The 27,729-nt window shown below is 46.9% G+C and overlaps 1 protein-coding gene across 2 annotated transcripts in view; it reads left to right on the top strand.

The window, feature by feature from the left end:
* TANC1 (tetratricopeptide repeat, ankyrin repeat and coiled-coil containing 1) overlaps positions 1 to 27,729 on the top strand; it is a 773,242-nt gene that overhangs the window by 371,822 nt on the left and 373,691 nt on the right. For both annotated transcript variants that reach the window (XM_086956663.1, XM_086956662.1), the window contains exon 4: positions 6,082 to 6,189. In XM_086956663.1, coding sequence (XP_086812789.1) covers positions 6,082 to 6,189 — 108 coding nt within the window. The remainder of the gene's footprint in view (positions 1 to 6,081; positions 6,190 to 27,729) is intronic.

The following is a 27,729-nucleotide window of genomic DNA, read 5'->3' as shown; positions in this document are numbered from 1 at the left end:
CGGGGAGCATCACCCCATCATTTCTTTTTATGTTGGAAACCAAACCATGGGCAATTAAGAGTAACATAGCCAACCACATTTGAAAAATGAACTACAGTGCATTTTGGATGAGAAGATAAGGTCGTGCATGTGAGTGACAGCAGTTGATGGCTCTTGAAGTACTCTTTGAATCTCCCAACAGATTGAAAAAGCTGAGTAGTGGCCACTAATAGCTTGCTGAGTTCATGTGTGGAGTGGCAAGGCTTTAACCAGCATGTTGCAAACCCAATAGGTCTTGCCATGCAAGAGCTATTTGCTTTGCCAATGTGTTTTAACCATGTTGTACACCAGATGGCTGCTGTTCAGCATGGCTAAATGTTTGTGGTATAGGGGAGAGTGGAGTGACTTAGAAAGGCATAGAGTGGAGTATCGGACAGTGGAGCGGCTAGAGTGTTGTAGTGTAGAATGGAGGATCGTAGAACGGATTAGAGTATTGTAAAGTTGAGGAGGGCAGAGTGGCATAGTAGTGAGTGAAGTGCCGTCAAGTGGAGTAAAGTGTTGTACAGTGGAGTCCAGTACAATGGTGTGGGAAGTTGTAGAGGGGAGGTCTTCAGAGTTTCGTGGAGGGGCATAGAGTGGGGTGGCGTAAAGTTGCGTGGAGCGGCTTAGAGTGCCATACCACAGAGTGGAGTAAATTGTCAGCGTGGAGTGCCATAGAGTAGAGTGAGTGCCACAGAGTGGAGTTGAGTAGTGTAGTGTACATTGGAGTAAAGTGTCATAGATAGAAGTGATAAAGTTTGGAGTAAAGTGGCATAAAGGGTAAAGTGACATAAAGGGTCGTGGAGTGTCAGAGTAGATGGTCTTAGTGGGAAGTATAGTGTCATGAAGGGTTTCAGAGGGAGCAGAGTGGAATGGACTAGAGTATCATAGAATGGATTGTCATAGAGTGGCATAGAATGGAGTGGAGTGGAGTGTTGTGGAGTAGAGGGAGTCTTAGCATGGAGTGAAGGAGCGTAAGAGTGTCATAGAGTGAAGTGGAGTGGCGTAGAATGGATTAAAGAGTCATAGAGCGGAGTGGTGTAGCATGAAGTAGAGTAGAGTGGCATAGATTATCATAGGATGGAGTGTCGTAGAGTGGAGTTGCGTAGAGTGGCGTACAGTGGCCTAGATGGAAGTGGCATAAAGTGTCATAAGGTGGCGTAGGGTAAAGTGGCTGTAGGAAAGTCAAAGAAGGACGCAAAATGAGTTTGTAGTCAGAGACGGAGTTTATTGATGCTCACGTCTTAAGAATCAGGCAAGTAATAATAGCCCAACAGATGTGTTACAACAATCACATTCCACAGTGGCGTAGGATGTCATGAGAGGTGTAGATAGGAGTGGTGTAGAGTGACGTGGAGTGGCACTGAGTGGAGTAGAATGGCAAAGAGTGGATCAGGGTAGCATGGAGTGGAGTTAGAGGGGAGTACAGTGTCATAGTAGATTGTTGTAGAATAGACTAGCATAGAGTGTTGTAAAGTGGATTTGTGTAGATTGGCGTATGCATGGTGTGGTAGCAGGCTGCCATTACAGACACCACATTTTCAATTGAAATGACCATTACATTTGCACACATAATTTCACTTATAAAACTATACAACACACAAATGATGTGTGGAAATGGCATCACCAATTATATTGATTTGTTTTGATAGTGCTGAAATATTTGTTTTGTAGACACTTCAGAATTAGACATTATTTTCTTCATTTGTGCTTTCCTAATTTATATATTGTCTGAAATATTTGCACAGTTCATTTGCACACATTTACATTTTGTTGTGTTCTAATAAAAAATAACATTCATATAGCCGTTCCTCTCACTTTGTCAGCCAGCTGGATTGTCACATAAATCCTCTCACTATGAAGTCAGAAAAAGAAAAGTAAACACCAAGCTTCCTGGAAGACAGAGCCTAACATTTGACCTCCATCTTTAACCTCATCCCTGCTGATGGAATTTTCCTCCTGTGCTGGGCCCCTATGATAATGGATGTGGTCATGACGGACCATTCCGTCATCAGCACAGCCCAACCGTGACTGATGACGGAATGGTTCCGTCACAAGCATCGAAGGGGTTAAATGCACAGCAACTGTGACAAGATAAGAAAATAATTTTAGGCCTGTTGTCAGAAGAATACAAGAGGTGATGGTGAACAGGCTATGGTCCACAGAAGGAACTAACTCAAGCTGGACAGCCTAAAACAAATAAAGCCAGCTAATAGAAAGCAAGAAAATGTGAGTTACAAACCACAATACCAGGGAATGCATTCTGAGGGAAACTTCAGAATGTCCCCAAGATGTCTTCACAAACCAGACAGTTGCACTGTCTGGTAGGCTTCTACCTAAAAAGGAGAATTAACACTATACACTGGTGCCTGTTTTGGAAGGTTCCCTGAGATTTAGGTGATAACCTAATATTGATTAAGGGCTTCCCATATCTTTACTAAAAAAACAAGCCGAAGATAGGTTTCGAAATTATAATGAGCTCCCAAGACTCTGAGACTCTCAAGAAGGGACATGGCTTTTGTTCCTTTTTAACTACTTAATGTATATTTAATTGGCTACCCCAAGTAGGAACTATGTTGGGCACTACTACAGGACCTGCGACCCCTTATTGAGATTTTAAATTAGAGCCACTTAGCTATGTCTAAGTCTATTGCCTATTTGCACATTTAATTCTATTTTAGCACCTTTTTTTATATTTAAGTACCTGTGTATTCCTGGATTTTAGAAAGAAACTAATTTTTTTAATTTATATATGATACATTTTATCTTGCATGGATTTTGTATTACTGTTTTAGAATATCTGTAGAGAGAACCTTGCCTTCATGCATCCCACACTTGAGTATTGCTGGCTACCACCACAGATTATCCATACGTATATGACACCGTTTCTTTGTACCTGTTGTAAAAAAACTGTTAAAACTCACCTTTGAAATTAAGGTGGTTATTTGTTCAAATTCCATGATAAATTTAAATTCATTTCTTATGTGTGGTTTCAATTATTCATAGTTTTACAACCCCAGTGCATCACAAGTTCATGAGAAATCTTCTTCAGGGAATAATCAATTATATACAAAATCTATGGAACAACAGCGACAAACCACTTTGGGCAATCGTTCCTGTATTAAAAGGACATTTGAAAGATTAAAGGAACATGATTAGCATTTCCGATGCACGTTATCCTGGTGGCAAGATGGCGGGCATTTGTTGGTGATTTTTGTTCACTGCTATTGGAAGTTGGACCTTCGTGTGGACTTTGGCCCTCATACATTGCCACACAACCAGACATTTTTAAATGGAAGGTGTTTCAGCCTTCCACAATATTTCAAGTGAACCCAAAAAGAACGTACTGAGTTTTTGACCTTGTAGACTCTTATGTGACCTAGTTACGTAGTTGTCACCTCACTGCTTATTTTTGTAAGGCCCTGCAAACCCCTCTCCCCACAGACTAGGTCTTTGGCACTTCCGAAGAATGTTGCCAGGGAAGGGAAGAGGTTACCCTGCCTGTGGTTGCTGTGATAACGATTCTTATCTAACCCATATGAGCGTGGACAACAAAATGTTGGAGAATGGGGTACACTATGAGTATCTGTGCTCCCCGTGTTAACATGTGAAGATTTGGCTTTTTTAGAGAGCGGTTCTTATATTCGCCCAGCTACAACAGGGGTTTGCAAATAAACTTCAAAGAGTACAATCCAGACCCCCGCATTGGGCACCAAAGGGCAGGGGGATATAGTTAGTGCAGGAAATCGGGATCCAGCTGCTATAATTGAGTTGGATCTGGACTAGAGACAGAAAATGCTGAATTTGTCCATAAGCAATTCGCCAACACTGGGACACATTTATCAGGGCCCACACATTGCCTACTTTCTGTACGGATCAGCAACCTGCAGACAGTGAAGGCGCTTTCTTTTGTTCACTGCCTCCTGGTCCCAAAACAAAGACCTGATTTAAAGGGCCATAACCCTAGTTGTGTTCGAGTATCATCCTACCTGAGAGCTATCTGGAGCCTAACTCCTAAATGCCAATGCAGTAGAGGGAAATAAAGGTGCACACAGTTTATCACTTCTCGAGTACGTAAGAGAAACTATGATTCTGAGCCAGTTTTTTTCACTTGTTTCTACACCTGTATGCATGAGATATACTTGCACTGTAATAATGGCAAGTTTATCTGTTGGAGCAATTGCACAAAAAACGATTAGCACTAATTTATTGTTTAATTTAATTCTTTTATAGCGCTACTCATTCCAATGGAGGGTGTCAGACCGCCTTACATCTCTCACACACACACAATAAATCATACAAGTAATCAACGTACATAAATTGCTACATAAAACAATGAGTATTACAAGGTGTAAAAGTCACATAAAGTCAATACTGGTAGGTGTTATATGTTAACAGTGCATGGTTAGGAGAAACACAGATTCAGGATTTGAAATGTAACGCAGCGCCTGGGGTTGTTGGTACGAATAAGACTTTGTTGCTAGCCAAGGGAACTCTTTTTTTAAAATGTTTTTATTTTTTTTTAGCAGCGACTGGTTGAGGAAAAAGCAACAGACTGAGGAAAAAAACAATTCTGTTCTAAAACGGTGCGGTGCAGTTTGTATGCAGGTCCTTCATCTCAGTTCAGTGCTCACTATGCTGCAGTAGAAGGATTGCAGTTTATAAACTGGAAGTAACAAAAAGATGTGTCAAAACCCAAATGCAATCTACATAAATCACACATTTGTGATCTGCATGTTACATGATGTGCCTTGGAACAGACACATGAACCGTGCATCGTTTAAATCAAAACTGTAACTATACAAAACACCCATATCTCCAGTTAGTGCATTAACCACCAGAGTTATCTTACTGTTTTTATTATGCCCTGAAAATTGCCGGCACAGAAAGATCTCTGCAGCGGGTGCTTCCACACTGGAAGACATTTTAAAAATGCAGCCTCGTTGTGACCAATTAAGTATGCAGGAACAGATTTACTGTCACATTTTTCCCTGCTGCCAATTGTTTGCGGTGGAGCTTTAAAAAAAGAAATGCAGACTCTGCTTTTCTTGACTCCACCCCTTGTGTCTCAATAGCATTCCCGCCTCCACACCTTGACCCCAATTCATGATTTTCTGTAGATTTTTTTCGATTTCCATAATTGTATATAGTTAACTTATTATGGGGACACTAGAGCTGTACATAAGCTCTTCCGAACATACTTTGGTGAATTGACCTTAGCAAAGCTCAGATTGAAGTATTTCATCATACTGATTGCAGAATGAGACTGTTGCATGTGACCATTTTGATTATTATGCTGCTGTTTTGGTGCTTCTCTGCCTTTCCTTAAACACTTACACTACAGACTCTTGAATACTATTGCACTCACTACAGTAAAGGCTCGACAGCCTTATAATTTAAACCGCTAGGTGGCAGCATTGCTCGTGTTTGATTTCAGAACATAATCGCTCAGCTGCTTCCTATGGTTTTGTGATTTGTTGCCAGTTTGATTTCACTGCTCTTTAAATACTGGTATGTGATTTACATACAAGTTATTTTTCTGGATGATTCCCTTGCTTCAGCATACACATAGGGGACAAGAACCCCCCTGTAACTAGACCATTTGCCACGTTGTGAAAACAGTGCCCGTGGCTTTCGGTGCACACTGTTTTGCAAGGAAATTTCCCACGCCCTTTTATAATCAGGCGGTTTATAATTGGTTGCACAGAATGCCCGGCGATGGAGGACGGCTGCCCTAAACTATTTACAGTATGCCGTCTGCAGGGTATTTTTAGGTCCCGTCTGGGTGGGACGGTGGCAACAATCGTTTCATTTTCCCCGCATCGCGGCGCCCGGACTTTGACCCGCCGAGCAGCGCTTTTACTGCGCACCCCGGCGTCAGGGCGAGCCGGGAGCTTTCGCTTTCCGCCGGAGTTTGCATTCCGGGCATGAGTCTGAGGGGGTCCTTCTCCGTGGACAGCGCGGGGCAGGCGCCTCCCTGGGACTGCTAGGCGCGTTAGGCACTGCACACGCCCTCCTCGCCTGCGGAGAACTAAAGACATGCTGACATTGTTTCCGCTGCAGGGCCAATCCGGAGGGCGAAGTATGTGGAGAGCCCCAGAGTGCCGGGGGACGCTGTCGCCATGCCATTGAGAAAAGTGTCAGAGCTGGCCGACGCCACTCAGAACCATGGTAAGCGCGCTCTGTCTGTCTGTTTACATCCTTTTACGTTTAATCTTCAGAGTGACAACTTTAATATGAGGAACGTGGGGCAAATTGAAGTAAGATGCTTGTGGTGTCAGATTGAATCTCGGCTTGTTTTGCATATTTATTAAAGTCGGTTACTCTGAACTCGATGGAACAGTGGTGCTGAAGGTTGTCTCAATGTTTGCTGTGTTTATATGTAATTGTTTTTTTCATTCGCAGATTGATTTGAGCGGTGTACAGCCTTCCTGTTTGATATGCGCCTTGCATAATGTTTTTTTTAGCAAATATCCCTGGCAGTCTATAAAAGGTTAATACACCGAGAAAGTAGTTCTTTGTGTTGGTGAAAGGGGGGCAGCGCCGGGGGTTTCATTTATATTCCTGGCGGGTCTCGAGAACGCACCACAAACCGAAGCACTTGCTTGAGCGACAGGCTCAGTAGATAGAATAAACTTTAAACACAAGAGCAGGGTTGCAGTGTTGGAAATGTTAAGTGCTGCTGCTGGGAATTCCAGTTGACTGGGGTTGAACTGGATACAATCGTGACGTGTGAGGTCTGCGACAGTGAAATAAATATGTCATACAAAAAAACAGGCACGTCTCCTGATTATAAGACCTCAATAGCAGCTCCTATGGTATACATGTATTTTTCCCCATGACAGTTCCTTGTCTGTTTCTAAAAAAACTGTGCCAGTCGGAAGCATATGCAGCTGGCTAGTTTGGAATCCTCACTAGGCATTTAGATTGTTAAATATACATTGAAAGTCTCAGTCGAGTAGGCAGTAAAAGCAGACTGTACGAGGACGCTAATCTACCCATAACCGCGCCTTCGGGCACGCAGTGTACTGTCAACACACTTGGAGCCGGCGTGTGCCAATTCACAGTGTCATTTCAAGTGGCATGTTTGCATGTGCTGAGCTACTTACTGCGCTGTAAGGATGCCCAGCCTGTGGTTTTAACCACTGGTCTTGGGAGGATAAATGCAACGTAACTTGTTCTTTTATGAACAGTTTCCTACCTTAATGTAAATGGATTATCTGGTATGATTAATGTACTGTGCCCATGCACACCCCCTGCCCCGCCTGCCCCGCCTGTCCCCCTGCTCCACTGCTCCCCCGATACTGCCTGCTCCCCGTGCACTGACTGCAGTCCCTGCTCTGCTGCTTCCCCTGCACTACCTGCTACCCCTGCACTGCCTGCTCCACCTGCACTGCCTGCTGTCCCTACTCAGCTGCTCCCCCTGAGCTGCTGTCCCCCTGCGCCACTTGCTGTCCCTGCTCTGCCGCGCCAGTGGCTCAACCCCGTTTCGAACCCCAACATCACCACTGTGACTCACGGAGGCTAAAAGATGATACACCAAGACCTGCCAACAAACAAGACGGAGGCATTGCCATCATCTTCAAGGAAACCATCAGATGCACCATCACCTACAACAAACCCACACCTCTCATGGAACACCTCTACCTCCTACTTCAAACTGACGCAAAAAAACACGATAAGATGCACCCTCGCCTACAGACTCCTGGGACCCCGAGCAACATTCTGAAATGTCCTCCCCAACCTCATCACCAACTAGCAATGGACTCTCACCACTAAGTCGTACCCTGTGACCTCAACTTCCACTTTGACGACCCCAACTCCATCGCTCTCCTGGAGAACCCGAACAACATCTGCCTCACCCAACTGGTCACCGAACCCACGCACAACCCCATTTTCACCTCTAGTGACAGAATTAAATTCAGCCACATCACAGACATCACATGTACTGACCACACCATCGTACACTTCACCATCACCCACACCCAGCACGACATGACCAGGCGTCCGATCTCCTCCCACCACTGTTGGAACAAGGTCGCTGAAACTCAGTAGTCACAGACTCTTACCACTTGCCAACCAGAGGCTTCAACAGACCTCGACCAGGCTGTACAGAACTTTGCTGCATAGATCGCCGACCGCATCGCCCCACTGAAACCTACAAAATCTAACAAGACCTCCAAACATGGCAGCTGGTACACTCCAGAACTCAGGACCACCAAGCGTAACCGCCACCAACTGGAGAATTGATGGTGCACCACTAAGAACCTCACAGACTGAGCAGCTCACAAAACAGCCCTCAGCAACTACAACCAACACATAAAGGAAGCCTAGACAGCAGCCCTCACCACCTGCATCGAATCCGCGGCAAACCATACAAAGGAACTCTTCAAAATAGTCAAAGAATTCTCCAGCCCGTTACCCAGATCGAACATCATCCACCCCTTTCAAGAACTCTCTAAAACCCTCTCAGACTACTTCCAGAGCAAGGTCACCAACATCTACAACAATTTAAGGCTCCAGCCCGCCACCCTCAACACCAATGACATCAACCAACCAGCGAACATCAGCCAAATCATTACCACCTAGTCTCCGCTCACCGCCCTGACCACTTCAGGTATCATGTCTTCCATCCACTCTGGGGCTTGCACCGACCCCTGCCCCTACCACCTCTACAACCTTGCAAAAAAAAACCATCCAGCACGCAACTCACCATCATCCTCAATGAATCCATCTCCACAGCACCATTCTTGCACTGATGGAAATATACATACGTCAGACACCTCCTGAAGAAAGCCTCCACAGACCCCAGCGATCTCGAAAATTATTGTCCGATCTCCCTGCTCCACTACCCGGCTAAAGTACCTGAGAAAGCCATCCACCAGCTCACAGAATTCCTTGAATAAAACGACCTACTAGACACTTCACAATTAGGATTCCATGCCAACCACAGCACTGAGACCACGCTGATTGCCGCCACATACAACAGCAGAACACTCCTCGACTTGGAAGAATAGGTGGTGTTAATCCTACTCTGTCTCTCTGCAGTGTTTGACACAGTCTCCCTTAGTACCCTCATTAACATACTCTACAACATAGGCATACAGCAGGATGCCCTCAAGTGGATCACCTCCTTCCTTACAGGTCGCACACAGAGCATCTGACTGCCTCCCTTCACCTCTGCACCAAAAGACATCATATGCGGCATACCATAAGGATCATCCCTCAGCCCCCCCTGTTCAACATCTACATGACCCCCCTCGCAGATATCACATATGTCATCAGATACCACGGACTCAACATAATCAGGTACCCAGACTACTCCCTCTCGCTCACTGAGGACCCCTTTAATGCCAAAACCAACTTCTGCAATGCTGTGACCAACGCAGTGGTTTAACAGACGCCGCCGTGGTGCCGGGGGGAGGGGGGGTGGCAGAGCTGCAGGGAGGCCCCCTCAGTACAGTACTCTGGCCTGAGAGTTCTTGATGAATCCGGAGGTGGGGCCCTCCATGTACCTTGCAGGGGGGGTGCCTCAAGTTTTTGTTACGTCACTGGACCAACATAGCCAAATGGATGAGAGACAACTGACTCCAACTCAACTCCTTCAAAACTGATCCTCGGGAAGAACACCTCCACATGAGACCACAGCTGGTGGCCCTCAGAACTTGGACTGACACCCACACTGACTGACCATGCACACAACCTCGACAGCCAAATGACCATGAAACGACAAGTGAACGCAATTGTCTCCTTCTGCTTCCACACACTTCTCATACTCCTCAGAATCTTCAGATGGTTCCCAACCAACACCAGAAAGACAGTCACTCAGGCCCTCGGCACCTGCCGTCTCGATGGCTGCAATGCCCTCTACGCCAGCATCTCCACCCAGCTCCTCAAAAGACTACAACCCATACAGAACCAGACTTATCCTGGATCTCCCCAAACAAACCCACATTGCCCCCCACCAGAGAGACCTCCACGGGCTTCCCATCCAGAAGAGATGCCAGTTAAAGATCCTCATGCACCCCTACAAAGCGCTCCATGACTTAGGACCTGCCTACATCAACCATCGACTGAACTTTCACCAATGCACTAGGCACCTGCTCTCCTCTTCACTTGCCCTCACACACACACCCCACATCCATCGTGGCGGCGGCTGCTCCTTCTCCCTCATCGCTGCCAAGACCTGGAACGACCTTTCCCTCCAGCTCCTTACAGCCTCCTCGCTGGCAGACTTCAGAAAGAGACTCAAGACCTGGCTCTTCGACGGAAACACAGCTCCAGATACCCCTAGGTGCTGACAGTATTGCGCTTTACACATGCTGTTTGATTGATTCATAAACTACATGGTTTAATCAGTTTAATCCAGATTTAGCAAAAATGTAAATACCTAATGTGTTGGCATTGTTCTACATAAAATTAGGGTACATATGCCGTTTTTCCTGCTTAGCTATTTCACGATTAATGTTTTGGGGTAAATTTTATCTGGGATTTTTATGCTGCCTTCACAACTATATTGAAGTTGTTCCACTGCGTCTCCCCATGTTCGACTGTGTTATTTTCACCATATCCAGTGTCATCAAGTGCATGTGCCCATGGTTAGAGGTGGAATATATGTGCCCCCTGATGCAGTGCTGGTGATTGCAGGTATGGGTGTAACTGCAGGCTGGAAATAGTTTTGGTTATGCTAGCAATCTCCCCTATGTTGAGCCATAGACTGTTATTCCCGCATGAGTAATAGCGAGGAACACTAAAGTTATCACTTGGAACCATTCACAATACTCACTCAGTGTGGTACCTAGCATGGTAGGCGCTATAGGATGTACACCTGGCAACCTACCTTTGGGACCAAAAGGCCTAAGCGCTCTTCCCTTAGGATAGTCTGTCCATTTGGTGTGGTTGCTCCTAAAAGGCCATCTAGGTCTTGAATAAAGAGCTTACAGGGACAATGCTGAAGTGGCAGATTCAGGGGTGTTTTGGTAGTGGTGATGTACAGAGGGCAGGGAACTAGGGGAAGCCAAGGAGGGGGACCAGGAGTTTGTCTAAGAATAGGACAAGTGTCTGTGTCTGAGATGAGGGTGTCTGTGTCTGAGATTAAGAGGTGTCCAGGGTGACTCCAGAAGCTAGTCCCTACATCATTCAAGTCAGTCAGTCAGAAATACTTGTTCAATCATAAATATACAATCATAAAAGCTACAAACCCTCAAACACATACACATAAATAATAAAACATAACGATAATATGTTGCGAAGCAGATTTTAAAAAGGCCAAAACAGCTAGATAGTCTCCATGATCGAACAGCGGTTGAAGAAAACGCATTGCAATTCCACACCAACAGAAATTGTTTCTTTTCAATACTGAAACTAAACATTTTTTGGTGAAATGCTGATAAAATTGAGAGACAAAAATGAGCTAAAGTGTGATCAGAAAACTCATCACATGGGCAAAAACAGATAGTCGGTGCGAAACTAGCCCAGTGGGAAGAAGAGTAATGACTTATGGTTCCAAGTCTAAATCGTATCACAAGACCTTGCTCGAACTCCAAAGTCCATGAGAACAGAAGGTTAAATAAACATAGAAGTCGCGATCGGGAACATAGGTCATAATTGAGGATTTTTAAAGTTCTGTTTCCTCATCCAAAGCACGCCTTTTCTGCATGAAAAATGTTTCGATCTAAGGTTTATGCACGTTTGCTTATAGGAGAGGGGGTTAGAAATAACTGGGGTCTGTCAATGTCATTCAGTGCAGTTTTAACCCAGGTATTTTCAAGCCAGTCTCCTCAATCTGCGACTCTTGATATGGGAGTACCTCAAATCCCTGCACAATTTGTATTGGAATACACTGCATGTTATAAAACCCTAGTAATGGGGACATGATCGACTGCCAACCTCCCAAGAAACATTAGACAAAGCAATTACGGACTAATAATTTAAAGTATCAAACTGCAATGCATAGAAGACCATGAGTTAACACTATCAAATGAGACCCCTAAACAGGGGAACTGATGCACTTTCTTCAATACCTTACCTTTAACAAATATTGTACGTGGTCTCGTGCTATTCGGGTTGCAAGACGTTACTTGTGATTTAGGGAACTTTGTCTGAAGATCGCCCATAAAACTCTGAAATACGCTCATCCGTACTTTCACCCCATTGAGCGTACGGGCCAACATGATTGCATCCTCCGTGTTTAGCAAAATTGGAATTAACCTAGAACCCATTGCCAGAACTTCCTGCCCTGACTTGTTAATAAAATGATTCAAATTATTAATGCAGGAAATGAACACAATTTGGATAAGAAAACATCCCTGCCTTACTTCCGTTCTGTCTTTAAAGATTCAGAAGATTCTCCATTTCTCAGAAATCCGACCTTGTCTGTAAAATCAGAATAAAGAGTAGATAAAAAAAAAAACGAAAGTCTGCTCCAGGCCAATTGTTCATAGGTGATATCACAGATTACATCTATTGACAAGATCAAAGGCACTGAATAGATCCATGAAGGTCGGGTACAATGGGCGGGTTTTAGCAATGGTATACTTACTAGTAATTAGATGTAAATTGAGGCATTGCTCCATTGTACCTAGATACTCACGGGGTACATACTGTGCTTCACAAAATATGTTATCATCTGTGGCCCAGTCACCAATCCTCTTGTATAAAGCCCTGTCTATAACCTTAACCATAGTCTAACAAAAGATATGAGCCTATAATAGCATGGGTCCTACCCATTGCCCTTTTCAGAGCTTGTCTGAGACAGTGCACTGTTGTTTGCGACATTTTGTGTACGAAAAAGGACTTGGAGCCCACCCATTGCATACTATTTGTTGGTTTCATTGTCACACTTATTTGCTGGCTCGTGATTGGTCAGAATGTGCCACTTTTGTTAGTTTCTCCCTTCCATGGAGCATGGGTGACTTTCTGACTGCTTCTTTTCATTAGTGTAATTCCACTGTTCGTGCTTGGATTGAGGTACTTTTTTTCTCTTTCTTATTCCCTATCGCCCTTGTAGTTGCATGTTCCCCTGCACCCATTCCTGCATCAGGATGTGTACCACCACCCTACTACGAGCACCATACCAACCCATATCACCACCACCAGACCACCCTACCAACACCACCATCCTACCACCATGACTGCCACCTTGCCCTACCACACCACATTAACCTCCCCTGCCACCACCATCCTACCATAACCACCATTGCCACTCAACCCTAACCACCATCCAACTATAACCATCACTCTAATAATCACCTCTTTAATTCCAACCACCACCATCCCCACCACCCTAGTACAACCGCCAATTCTACCCTAAGCAACACCTAACCCTAACCACCACTTCTCTAACCACAGTGGCAGTAGCACCACTACCACCCTCCCCACCTTCAGGACCCTCACCACCACTACCCTAACCACCAGCAATACCTGATCACCGCCACTACCCTAACCACCACCAATACCTGACCACCACCACTACCCTAACCACCACCAGTAGCTGACCACCACCACCACCACCCTCACCTCCACCACCCTTGGCCTCACCATCACTCACACCACTACCATCCTCACCACCATTCTACTACCACCCTCACCACTACCTACCCCCCTCACCAGCGATACCACGACCTCACCAACACCACCACCCTCACTTTCCATACCTCTACCTTACCAACATCACCCTAACCTCCCTACCCTAACCACTACCTTCCTTTCATTAAACATGGCTTTTAATTTGCTGTTGAAGCTAATCATTTTTTTTACCAACCATTTGAACTCATTACTTGATATTTGTTCTCATGGAAGATTGTGGCATATGTTTCCGTTTGTTTACTGTGTAGCAGTTTGTTCTTGTCTGAGACTACGCATCTACGTATCAAGTAAATCTAAGTCGAACCAATGATTAAACATTTACACATCGACAATAGCTTTCTATCGACCTGTCTGCCTTATCCTTGGGATCAGTAAGTTAACGTTGAGAAGGAACTGTTGCTGTGAACCCTATGGGGAGTGCTCATTGGGCCGCTTTACAATTGCATAAGCTTTATATTTTATTGATTTGTACATTTTAATTGCTGTGCAGTGGGAATAAGAAAACAGTATTCATCGTATTATGAGTTATGGTTTTAATAAAGCAACCTACAAACACAGCCCTGCTTCGAAGACTGGTTCTATGGCCTTCCCTTCCTCTTGTTGTGTTTGTCCCTTCCCTGGAGCATGCCTCATTATTTGTGCCCTTCCACTGGTTCATTTTCAGACACTTTACTTTTTGGTTAAGCACTCCATGAGAGTGCATATGTTTTCCCGCTGTCTCTGTTGTGTTTTTCATTTTGCCCTTCCACCGCCAACAATGTTGATCTCATCTGTGTGTCTCTCCCCATGCCTCTCTGTCGTGCTGCCCTTGTGCTCTTCTCCCCAGCATTACTTTCTAATCCGTGTGCTTCTCCCCGTTCTATGTTGCGCTGTCACTCATCCGTGTGCTTCTGTTCCCTCACTCCACAATGCCCTCTCTTGCCTGTGTTGTGTCTTGATGCCACCCTCCTTGTTGCTTCCGACCCCGTCCTCTGTGATCCCTTCCTACCACCAACGCCTTCCTTGTTGCATTATTTACCAAAATAACTTGGATCAGTAAATAAGAGCAAAAAAAGGCAATTTTTTGGTCGCATGCATGCTCAGTGTACGCACTTACAAAATGACATGGCGGCTGCGTCATAGCCCCCTTTTGGTTTTTTTTGTTTACTCTTTAGTCACGCTGCACAACATCATTAAAAACCATTAGCAAAGCCAATAGTTCCTAAAGGCAATGCACATTGGCTTTGCCAATACATGTTAAAAATAGGAAATCTAATTGATACAGTTCAATAGCTGGGCATTGTGGGCCTAGTGGCATCACATAGTACATTAGTAATGAGCGGTGCCCAGAGCTCATAGGATTTAAAAAGGTCAGCTGGTACACCGTCTGGGCCAGGTGCCTTACCAGAAGAGATATGGGAGATGACCATCTCTACTTCATGGAGGTGAAACACAATGGGCTCAGCACTGAGGGAGCACCATTGAGGCAAATCAACATTATGAATAGAATTCAAATCAAGACACTAAGTATCAGAGAAGTGGTTTACCCATTGATCTGCAGCAACCCATACTAGCCATCTGACCGTTATTCTTTTTAATGGTATTGACTGTTTGCTAACATTTTTTTGAGTTTCTAAACTCACATGTCCTCATTAAAGACTCCTGTTTATTCCTTTTCAGTCCAATCTTTATCCTTTTTTAGTGCTACTTTAATAATGGAATCTGAGAGAAGCAATCTCCTCCTTACACCCAGGCTTCTTAGAAAACACGCAGCGAAGATGTCTGTTAGCTGCAGAACATGCTTTGTTAAACCATCTAGTATCATAAGGTACTACAGGCTTAAATAATACATCCTTGATTGTTACTGAACCCAACAAAAGAATAAATAACCGCTTGAGTAACTCAAGAGAAGGACAGTTTTAAAATAGAGGAAGATGTTTCTCACCAAGTTAACCGTGAATGTAGTGCTTAGAGAAGATTTGCACAGCAGTCGTAGACCAGTGTTTTTAATCGAGAGGCCAAAATTGTCAGTTGAGGACACTTGTGACTAAATATAAAGCAATGACAATAAAACAACCAAAGCATTATGATGTCCATTGCCTTTTTCAAATACCTCCCGAAACAGAAGATAATTGGCCAAACCCATCACGAAAACATATAATGAAATGCTGGATTACATCCCTGACAATGCAAGGTGAGAACAGCTTTGTCTGCACAATCCTCAGACTCAAGGGCGTTTCCTAAATTCCTATTAATAATATATCTTGAAAGGGATGGCCCCTGAGAGTCAGACAATGACTCACTGGATGTGGCTGGATCATTAATGTAACTGGGACAGTTTGCATCACCTTTAGCAAGACATCACCTGTTGTGCCCGACACTGAAGAGAAAGTGTGTAGCGAGAGGAGTGTGACATTGGTGTAGGTAAGGAGCTGTTCTTTTTTCTGGGTAAGGATGCCATGAAGGGGTGGGGAGGGGCTAGGTAGGTCAAAAGTTGTCGTCTTGAGAGACCCGGGCCCTCAGTCCTTCTGAGCCTAACATCAACAATGTCGGATGACACCAGTGGTTGTCATGAGTTTGTTGCGCTCTTTGATATGATACCCAGTTTTGCCTACTCTGGGAACGTTGCAAATGGATTTGATCCTGGATGGTGTCAGAGTTTTGGTTGAAAGGAGGAGATTGGGGCAACGTGAAGGAAAGTGTGGACTCTGCTCTGATGTGGGGTTTGTCTCAGTGGAAATAGGAGAACACAAAGACTTTTAATCCTCTAAAGAAACCTCATGGTGCCCCAGTCTGTCGTATTTAGACACAATGGAGCAGTATACTGAGGAAAGGCAGGAGTAAGGAGGGGTGTGAGTTCTCCTGGAGGAAGAGTGGAATAGCTCTTGAGTTTGAGATTAGGCTTGAAAGAGGAAGAAATTCTCTCCGCAACCTGTACACATAACCTAAAGCCATGATAGCCAGCAGGATTGGGGAGCAAAGAGGCGAGGGCACTACCACTTCTGCAAAATAGGTTTTTAAAACCACAAGCTGAAAAAGGAAAGCACGCTTCAAAGATATAGGGGCAGACAATTAACGCAGCATTTCATTAAAAATAGATGAGTCGTGTGGAACTTTGTTAGGGAAGAGAGATTTCACGTGTTGGATCTGGTATTATGTTTTTATTGCTGAAGGAACTCCTTAAGCTAGAGGTCTTGAGCACATGTATGCTTTATTCAGTTAGATTTCTGTTGAAAAGAGTGACACTGGTAAGTTTTTTAATTCATTACATGTAATACTAAACCACCAACTCCAGCTGCCAGCCTGTCAGTTCTCCTGGTAGAAACTGTCTCCCCACGAGGCACTACCATGGAGCTAGAATTGTCAGGCTCTGCAGCTCTAAGAATGACCATAACACATTGCCCCTTACTGCAAATACACAGGAAAGAAAGAAAAGAAAACAAAGGAAGAAGAAGGAACAAGGAAAGCATAAGAATAAGAAAAATGCATGAGAATAAGACAATGCGCAAGTGAAAAAATGGAAAAAAGGAGTACAAAAACTTCATAAGAGAGATCAATACATTTCATGGTCTTCATAACATTTAGGAGAACAACAAGACCTTGAGAAAGTACCTCGCAATTGGAAGCTTGGAGGAGGGACACACTTGGGCAAACTCAGACCAGGCAAACTGTCTGGGCATGATGAAAATGAGGACTTATCACCCCGAAACGACACCAGGCGAGACATGCTCCATTTGCTACCATTATGAACAGCGACCACATTTGTGCAAACAAAAGTGATGACGAAAGGACCCATAAACACAGTTATGCCCTCCCTATGCCATGTGGTCTTTTAATAAGTTCCCAGTCTCCTTGCTTCCATGACGTGGCTTTGGTTGAATTCTTAAAATCAAACCTCTCCATGTACTTCTCTTGGTAAGCCTTGATTTTAACACCCACCTCCTCCTTATCCAGAACTGGACTTTCAATGAGAGGTAACCAACCAGGATTGAGCTTGGACAAAGCAACTCTCCCTCTCAACATTTGAAAGGGAGATTATTGTAGCACAGCATTGAGAGCAGTGCGATGTGCCCACCAAGTATCCCTTAAGACACCCTTGAGAGGAACCTTCCTGTCAATAGCTCTCTGCACACATCTTTACCACCCTGTTCATGCGCTCAGCAAGTCCATTGGCTTGCGGCGCACAGAGCACGGTTTTCTGATGAGTGATGCTAAGGTCCCTTAAAAAGTCCTGCATCTCCTGCGATATGAACTACACTTCCTTATCCGTGATGAGGAACCTAGATATGCCCTCACACGCAAATTCATCTTTAAGGAAGTCAATAACCACCCTGGTACTGATAGAGCTCACGCATTAGGTGGATACCCACTTAGAAGAGTAATCCACCAAGAGAATTACAAACTGTTTTGAAGGACCTAAAAGTTAAAAGGGGCCCATAAGGCCCAAACCAAGCTTGATCCAGGGCTCACGTGGAACTTCAACAGGTGACAAGGGAGCAGTACTGGTGACCTTGGATTTATCACTGGAGGCACACTGATGGCACTCCTTACCACTTCCTCAACCTGGCTATCCATCCTGTGCCACCAATACCTCTCACAGAGACAAGACTTCGTGAGATTTCTCCCTAAGTGCCCCTCATGAGCAAGATTCACCAGTTTAGGTCTCAAGGCATCAGGGGCTTTCACTCTCTCACCACTCATGAGTTGACCTTGACACAGAGTTAGTTCATTTCTGATGGACCAGAAAGTTAATAGGTCAGAATCAGGTTTTTTGCTGTTGGGCCACCTTTTTACAACAAAATCCATTACAATAGGAAGCAACACATCTTCCAATACGGCATGTTCCCATTCTAGATCTTGGATAGCAGGATCCTTGTCCCAACAAATATCACAATCAAAAGCTAACAGTCAATGGGGAGTCTCGATAAGCAATCTGCTGCCTTATTGGCAGAGCCAGGGAGATATTGTGTCTGAAAATTGTGATCTTCCAACCCCTCACTCAAACGCTTAAGTCTAGGGGCGAGTCTTTCACTCTCCGCACACGAGAACACTTGAACGAAGGGGCGATGATCAGATCTAACTGAAAAGGGAATGCCCCAAAGGTGAAACTTAAAATGTTTAACTGCCCAAACAATAGCCAAAGCCGCCCTTTCAATGCACAAATACTGTTGCTTCGGTTTCTTCAACGCTCTTGAGGCAAATGCAACCACATTTCCCTCACCTCCATCCCTTTGGGAAAGCACTGCCCCAAGGTCACACAAACTGGCATCAGTAGTCAGGAAGGTTTTCCTTTTTTTTTTTAAATTTTTGAAAACCTTTATTGAGACCAGAACACACAGCTATTCAGCCTGACATCCCGGAGGCGAGGCAGCAAGAGTAAAGGAGACCAATAGTGTCAAACATTTAAGTCATAATCATCAAAGGTTAAATTTTATGATATAAAAACAACAACAAGCGCCCGCGGGCGCGAAAGTGGCAGTGTATAAAATGTGACGCTGGGTGTCAGGGATGGGTAGGGGATAAGGCAGGAAAGCACTCAAGAAAGACAGATAACAGAATGGGAAGGAGGGGGGCGGGGGAAGACATCAGGAGAAAGAATCACATTAAAGCTCAGTTGGCGTCACAGGTTAGGGAGAAACGGTATCCTGTTGAGCAATTGGTTCAGGCGGTAGACACACATCCCCCCTATATTCGTTCCACGCTCCCCAAATTTTCATCCAAGTCCGAGGTTTCCCTCTGGCCACATAGACTGTCTTTTCCCTAAACATACACCAGTCCATGTTGGCCTTCCACTGCACCAATAGAGGGGCCTCATTCGCGCCCCATCTCTGGGCTATGTCCCTCTTCGCCACCATGTTCCCAAGGGTAACCCACCTAGTCTGTGCAACGTTGTGGTCGGACGGCTCCCATACATTCAAGAGGCATCGACGGGCCTCCGCCTGGGAAGCCACGCCAGTAACCTCCGCCATCACTCGGTGGACCCTCCTCCAGTAGGAGGCGATCACCGGGCAATCCCAGAGGATATGTAGGAAAGTGGCAGGGGCCCCACAGCCCCTGCGGCAGAGACCGTCAGGTGAGAAACCCATACGCATCAATCGGGGCCCAGTCACGTACACCCGGTGCAAGACCTTAAACTGTACGAGGCGAAGACGGGAAGAAATGGCAACCTCCTTAGGAGAGGAAACCGCACTCTGCCAATCCTCGTCGTCCAGCTCAAGGCCATCCGCCACCCACTGATCTCTCAAGCCAAGGAGGAGGTCTGTGCGTGTATTGATCAACTTCTTGTACGAGAGGGAAATTGCACTGTCTGGCATATGCCCATCCAGGATCCTATCTTCCAGCGGGGAACTTTCAGGAATGACGCCGTCCGGCGGAGTGGCCGAGACCAGCGCGTGTCTCAGCTGCGCATAACGGAAGAACTCCGTCGCGCCCAGCTGGTACTCAGCTTGCAACTGGGGGAAGGTCTTAATCAAACCCCTAGAGAGCATGTCCTCAACCCTGCTGATGCCAATGAGGTCCCACCTATCAAAACCCTTGGTGTGCCACAGTCTACCCAGGATGTCGGAGTCAAAAAGGGGAGTGAACCTCGTAAGTCTGCCCTGCCATCCCTGCGCCTTGGTAACCGCTTTCCAGGTGCGAACCGCCGTTCGGGTGGGTCCCGTTAACTTGCGGTCAAAGGATTTGGAATATAGGGCACGGTAGTAATTACCGCCGCCCGTCAGCCACCTATCCATGGCGTAGCCGGGGTTCACCACTGGGCCGTAGAACCCCTGGTTCAGGGCAGCTAGCTGCGCCGACCAATAATACCGGCGCACGTCGGGGAGGGCAATGCCCCCATCGTACCAAGGGAGCGTGAGTTTGTGGAGGGCGACGCGGGGGCGACCCTCCCAGAGGAGGTTACGAAGAAGGCCTTCGATCTCACGGAAGTAGCGGGCTGGGACAGGGTCTTGCGCGTTTTGCAGTGCGTACAGGAATCTGGGCAGGGCCATCATCTTGAAAAGGGCGGCACGGCCAAGGAGGGAGAGTGGCAAATGGCGCCAGCTGTCGACATCACGTCGCAGCCGCTGAAGAGGGGGGAGCAGGTTGTTGTCATACCGGAGCTTGGCGTTGCCGGAGATGTATATACCCAGGTATTTGAAACCGCGCGAAGCAATCTGAATACCGCAGCCCCTAGGAAGGCGCGGGGTATCTCCTTTGAGGACGTATAGAGATGACTTGGCCCAGTTTATAACCAGGCCAGAGTACCGCCCAAAGAGTTTGATGACGTCACAGGCCACAACAAGGGATCTACCAGGTGAAGACAGATACAGCAGTATGTCGTCAGCGTACAAGGAGACCCTGTCCTCAAAGCCTCAAGTCGGGATGTGAACGCAACAACGCTGCAAGAGGTTCGAGAGCCAAGGCAAACAATAGGGGGGACAGGGGGCAACCCTGTCTGGTACCGCGACGTAGGGGGAATGGCGCCGATAGGCGGCCATTGACTGTGACATTGGCCATCGGGTCCGCATACAGGAGCTTCACCCAGCTAACGAAGACGGGTCCAAACCCGAACTTGGCCAGAACCGCCCATAAGTAGGGCCATTCGAGCGAATCAAAGGCCATAGTGGCATCCAGGGACGCCAACACAGCCGGCTCTTCAAGAGTGTGGGCCCGGGCCATGACCCCATGAAGGCGGCGCAAGTTCAGGGCAGTGTTACGGTGGGGGATGAATCCAGATTGATCGGGGTGCACGAGATCGCCAATGACTCCAATCAAACGATTAGCCAAGAGTTTGGCAAGGACCTTGGGCTCCGCGTTAAGGAGGGAAATAGGACGGTAAGAACGACAGACGTCCCGTGGTTTGCCCTCCTTGTGGATGACCACGATGGTGGCCAATCGTTGGTCCAGGGGGAGAGAGCCTCTCTCAAAGGATTCCAGGAACATCTTACGGAGATGCGGGGAGACTGCGTCCGAGCAGATTTTATATAGTTCCACTGGTATACCGTTAGGCCCGGAGGCCTTACCGGAATTAAGTGAACGGATCGCAAGATCCACTTCGTCCGCGGTGATGTCCCTATCCAGGTCCTCTCTTTCCTCCTCGGAAAGACTGGGCAGGTCGATATCGGAGAGGAAGGCCGTCGAGTCCGCCTCCGAAAAGTCCGAGGCAGACTCATAGACCCCCCGGAAGTAGTCTGCGAAAGAGTCCACAACGGCGCTGGGATCCGTAAGGATCGCACCGTTGTCACCAAGAAGCTCCGGCACCACCCGGCTGGCCATCTCCCTTCTGTCAAGCCAAGCCAACAGCTTCCCGGCCTTGTCGCCCACATCGTAGATGCGACCTTGCTGTTCCTTGGCCAGGACAAGAGCGGCGTTAGTGGCCAGGGCGTGATACTCCGCTTGTTTCAGCGAGAGATTGTGAAGGACCAAGGGGTCCGGATTGGATCCCAGTTGAGCCTCGAGGCGTAACACTTCCTGCTCAATAGTCAGCATATTGGAGTCTCTGTCACGACGGGTAGCAGCGATAAGTGCCTGGGCCTTGCCCCGGAGCACCGTCTTAAAAGCTTCCCACAGTGTAACGGCCGACTCCACCGAGCCCACATTCTCGGAGAAGTAAAGATCAATGGACTTGGCCAGGAGGGAGCGGGTCTTGAAATCACGGAAATACCATGGATTGACTGCTGCCGGGCGCTCCGACAGAGTCACTCCAAAATCAAAGGAGACCCATAGCGGGGAGTGGTCGGAAATGCCCCGCGCAAGAAAGCGGGCCTCGGACACGGCAAGTGCATCCGAAGCCAGCGTAAGGACATAGTCGATACGCGAGAGACTCCCATGCGCGCCCGACAGGAAAGAAAATTGACGGAGCGTGGGGTGCAAGAGCCGCCACGCGTCCACCAGCCCAGTAGACTCAAGGAAGGACGGCAGCCACATCTGTGGCCCACGTAGGTCGCGAGGCGGTTGACGATCAAGGAGACCAGAGCAAACCGAATTAAAGTCACCCCCCACTATCAAACGACCAGCCGGCATAGACAAGATGGCACCACCAAGGTCCTGAAAAGTACTAGACTGGAGCCCTGGGGGGACGTACACGGACAACAACGTAAGGGAACGCCCTTCCCATCTACCAGCCACGGCGGCGTACCTCCCCCTATCATCAATCAAGGTGGTCTCTATCTCTAGGGGAAGGGATGCACGCACAAGAATTCCCGCACCCCTGGAGCCGGAAGAGAACCCCGAATGCGCCACCATTTTGTATCCTTTGCGATTCAGGGCTTTACAGGCGTTGCCCACCAAGTGCGTCTCCTGAAGAAGTACAACATCTGGCATATGCCGTTTAACCAATTGTATAACCACCCCTCTCTTGATGCGATCACCCAACCCGTTAACATTCCAACTAAGAATTTTCAATACTCTACCCCTCATCCCTCCACCTCCCGCCCCACCCATCACCCAAAGACACTTGCATCAAAGAAAGTCCAGGATCGCCATTGTCCATTTGCCACAAAAGAGAAAGAAAAAGAAACACAAAACAAAACAGAACTGTACCCAACCAACCCCCCACCCTGCACCCCTGCAGTAGACTAAAAAGCCCCCCCAACCAGCAGTGTGCCTGTCGCCCCATTAACTACTCTACAGAAGACCCAGAGGAGTAAGGAATCCCCGTGAAATCGTCCCGCCACCCACCATGAAAATAAAGGAGAGAATAATCGCACCAAAAACACCAGTCCGGCGGTCATTCGAGGCAGGGGTAGCCCCGGCTCCCAGTTCATTCTTGCCGCTCCGCTCCGCCCGAGGCGCCTCCAACATCTTCCTCGTGCTCTTCCCGCTCTGGTGTTACAGTGTCCAGCCACTCGCTCACGTTCTCAGGATAGTCAAAAAAGTAGGTACGTCCCTTGAGTTACACGCGGAGCTTTGCTGGGAATTGCATAGAGTACTTGAGACCCATGTCTCTGAGCCGTCTCTTTACGCCCGCGTAGCTCAACCGTTGGCGTTGTACCAGTCTGGTGAAATCCGGGTAGAAATGCACCTCCGCATTCTGATATTGTAGCGGCCCGTGCGATCTGGATGCCTGGAGGATCGCATCTCGATCTCTAAAATTGAGAAGGCGCGCCACAATTGGTCGCGGCGTCGCCCCCGTTTTAGGTGGTCCCCCTGGCACACGGTGGGCACGTTCCACTGAGAAGAAATTGCTCAGTCCAGAGGGCGCCAGGTGTGTCTTGACCAATTCTTCCACAAACGGGTCCGCTGCGCCATTTTCGGACCCTTCCGGAACCCCCACTATACGGACGTTCTGCCGCCTGGCTCGCCCTTCAAAGTCCTCCAGCCGCTTTGAGAAAAGATCGGCAGTCGATCGCAGGTTACGGACCTCCGTTTGCAATTCAGAGACATCCGAGGTCAGACTAGTGGTCTTGATGTCAAGCGCTCTCACACGATCATTTGTCTTGCCCAAGTCGGTCCTGATGAGGGAAATATCAATGGCCATGGAGTCCACTTTATGGGACAGAGTCTCGTGCTGCTGTTGTACATCGGCACGGAGGCTGGTGATGGCACCCATGATGTCCATTAGGGTAGGATCCGAGCCGTCCGGCGGGCCATTCACTGGGGCCCCTTTGGAGATGGCCCCCGATGTAGGTGGCGACTTGAGATTCACATACCGCTCCATGCGGTTGTTCTGCGTTTGCGGTTTGCCCCGACCACCTTTATTCGATGCCCTTTCCGGATCGCCTCTGCCCGCCATGATGGGTCCCCTAGAACAAAGGACAGGCGGCCGCAGGTCAGGGTCCACAGCCGAGAGTCAGTCGGATCAAAAAGTCACAATCAGGCCGACGAGGGCAATACAAGTGCGCAGTGTCGTCACCAAGGAGATGGCAGGCAGGGCCCGTGTAGTCCGATCGGGCGAAGTGACGAAGTGGCGAAGTCCGGATGGACAATGGCACCGTCACGGAGCGGAGTTCAGCTCGACGTAACTTTGCTCAGGAGTCACCGATTTGGAAGCCGAATGCAGTCCCCGCCTCAGTAGGCCGTCAGCATTACAGTCCCACCAACGTGGGGCAGGATTTCAGGCAGGATAGTTGCGGTGGATCGGACGGTCCACGGAGCTCCGAGCTTACGCGGCCATCTTGGTCGCCCGCGAAGCTCCTCCCAAGGTTTTCCTTTTTGAGTCAAAGTGACCAAGTGTAGGCATCTTATCTATTGCCTGCTTGATGGAATTAAAAGCCGAAACACACTCTGGTGACCAGGCAAAGTGTGTTCCTTTCCTTAGAAGGGCCCTGATGGGTTCAACAGTGGAGGCAAAACCTTGAACAAACTTAGAATAAAACTCGGCGAGGCCAAGGAAGGACCTGACCTGCTCTTTATCAGTTGGAGCAGTGGCTTTCATAATACTCCTAGCCAAATCCAGTTTTGGTCGGATACCCTCCCCAGAGATAGCATGTCCAAAATAAGTGACTGAAGACACACCAATCTTACACTTTAGTTTATTCACAGTCAAACCTTTGTCAGCTAGTCTTTGTAAGGCAGTTCTCAAACTCTGTCAAGCTCCAAATCATCCTTCCTATAGATCATGATGTCATCCTGGAAGAACATGACATTGGGAATATCACCCAGGATCATCTTCATGATGCGTTGAAAGCATCCAGCCACAGAGGCTAACCCGAATGGCATCCTGATAAAACGGAAGGCCCCCAGTGGTGTCACAAAAGATGTTAAATGTTTGGATTCTGGATGGAGAGGTACCTGGTAGTAAGCTGAGGATAAGTCTAAGACACTGAAAACCTTGGCACCGTCAAGCATGTTAATTGACTTGGAGATATTAGGAAGGGGTAGGCGTGGCTAACCCATGTCCACTTGTTCAGACTGCTCAAGTCAACACACATCCTAATACTCTTTCCTCCATCCTTGGGGGCCAAGACCACTGGGGCCAACCATTCAGAGGATTCAATTTCCTCAATCACAACCAGAAATACTGGTCTCTTGTGTTCATTTCTGGGAGGTGCAAGCATAATTTTGGAAACCTTTCTAACCTTGTGTACCACAGGGGATGAATTCTGCTTGAGTATTATGCAGTGTTACAAGTTTTTCAGAAGACCAAAGTTGTCAGAGAAAACTAGGGGGAACTCCGCAAAAAACGTACTAAGGTTGCTGATTGGTCAACCAACATGTTTTGCTCAGATGGATAACAAGCATTCGGGTTGAGTATTATCCCCAAGTCTTCCTGATGCCTCCACCCAAGGAGGTTATCACCTCGTTTGGCTACATAAATCTTCCAAATGGTCTCTCTCCCCTTAAAATGAATCTTCATGATGGCAAACCCAATTACATCAATATGTGAGCCACCATAACTGACTGGGCTAATGTCGGGGGTAGAAAGTTGTGACTCAGGAAAAGTTTTGTCCCATAGTTCATTGCCCAGCATAATGAAAGGAGACCCAGAGTCTGCCAAAACCACAATTAGCTTGTCTCCAATCATCACCTCTCATTCAGGCATGCTGATGAGATCAGCATCAACCATGCCATCACCTTGCAGGCTCAGCATAACTGTTCTCGAGCTGTCACAGTTCTCAACATTCTCTACAGTGCTCACTCTGCCACCAGACCTACATACTCTGGCCTAGTGACCCTTGATCCCACACTTGTGGAAGATTGTGTTTCTTGCATAGCAGTTAGGGTAGTTGGAGGAGTGATTGGTGCTACCCCATCTGTAGCATTTTATTCTTGAAAAACCTGTGAAATGTTTCGTCTTAGTTCCACGTATACTTTTGGAGACATTGTCAACGGAGTCTTTAGGTGTCTCCTGCTGGGTCAACTCCTGAATGCTATTGGGAGTTGAACATTGTCAGTTATTGCCTTGTGAGTTTTCATCTCTTTAACCCAACCAGAGGTATTTTCCATCCCCCCTACAATGACTATAGCTTCCTTGAGAGATGAGGTTTTAGACAGAAGTTTTTCTTGTACTCTAGGACTATTGGTGCACCTGACTAGTTGATCATGTATCCACGAGTCAGTGAGGTCACCAAACTCACAAGTGAGGGCTAGCGTCTTTAGTTAAGTTATATAATTCCCATTTTTCTTGTTAGGCTCTTGGATTCTCATGAAAAACGTATGCCTCTCTAAAACAACAATGATGCGTGGCCCAAAGTGAAACTCCAACATTTTCATGGACATTTCAAATACATCAGATGGTTCGCCATCACCCTCACCTACAGGAATTACGGCAATACTCAAATAAATATTGCGCCCTTCTACTCCAAGATTATGAAGGAGAATAGCTTGTCTCCTATGGGCCGAAAACTTTTCACATCCAATAGGTACTAAATATGAATCAAAAAGTAGATTCCATATTTTCCATGGTAGCAGTGGTTCACCTTTTTCGCAAAGAAATGGAGGTGGCTTGCTCACGTAGTGGCAGCCATGGTTAAGCTTTAGTGTATTTGGAAAAGTTCAGTTAGTCATTTGACTAATTATGACAAATTCAATACATATTGTATTAAGCTGAGTATTTTCCAAAATCCCATGTAGCCAGAATTAAAAAGATAAAAATAAATTGAAAGGCAATGCGGCAAAATAAAAAAAATTAAAGGTTAGCTGGTGAGGAAAATGCTTCAAAGGCAATGAGTGAAATGGCCAACAGGTACAGTTTGAAGAAATCAGATTAATGAGCGCAGGCACAGGCAGCTTTTCAAAATGTCATGGACCAAAAACCGAGAAAACAGTACCTGTAATATCTTTTGAAGAACAACGGATCAATAAAAATAATAATAATAGCTGAAGATCAGGGTTCCGTAGCGGTAAATCAGGCTCCGTAGCGATGTGTTGCAGGTTGTGATTGTCATGGAGATGCGACAACAAACCAAGATGGCGGCAAGGCGATGCGTTATGCTACGTGCGTGTCATGTGATGACGGGACTGACCTTGCAGAATCTGTGCGTGTGAGCGAGGAGCATCACCTGCAGCGTCGTGAGGAGCAGGAACAGTTAAAAAAAAAAAGGGCAAAATCCTCAAAATTGCCCAATTTCAGCATGGAATCTCACTGGAAGTCAGGAAAAGCAGGATCATCCGTCCAGAATCGTGGATAGTAGTAGCCCCTTCCTTGGTCACACGATCACGTTCAATGTGGAGAAGATGGCAATACGTGGGTTCAAGAAAAAGGGGAGAGTTAGTAGTAGGCTT

The sequence above is a fragment of the Lissotriton vulgaris genome, chromosome 2_1 (genome assembly GCF_964263255.1).
Source record: "Lissotriton vulgaris chromosome 2_1, aLisVul1.2, whole genome shotgun sequence".
NCBI lineage: Eukaryota > Metazoa > Chordata > Amphibia > Caudata > Salamandridae > Lissotriton > Lissotriton vulgaris.
Note: the sequence above shows the minus strand (reverse complement) of the source record. Positions and strands in the feature narration are given on the sequence as shown.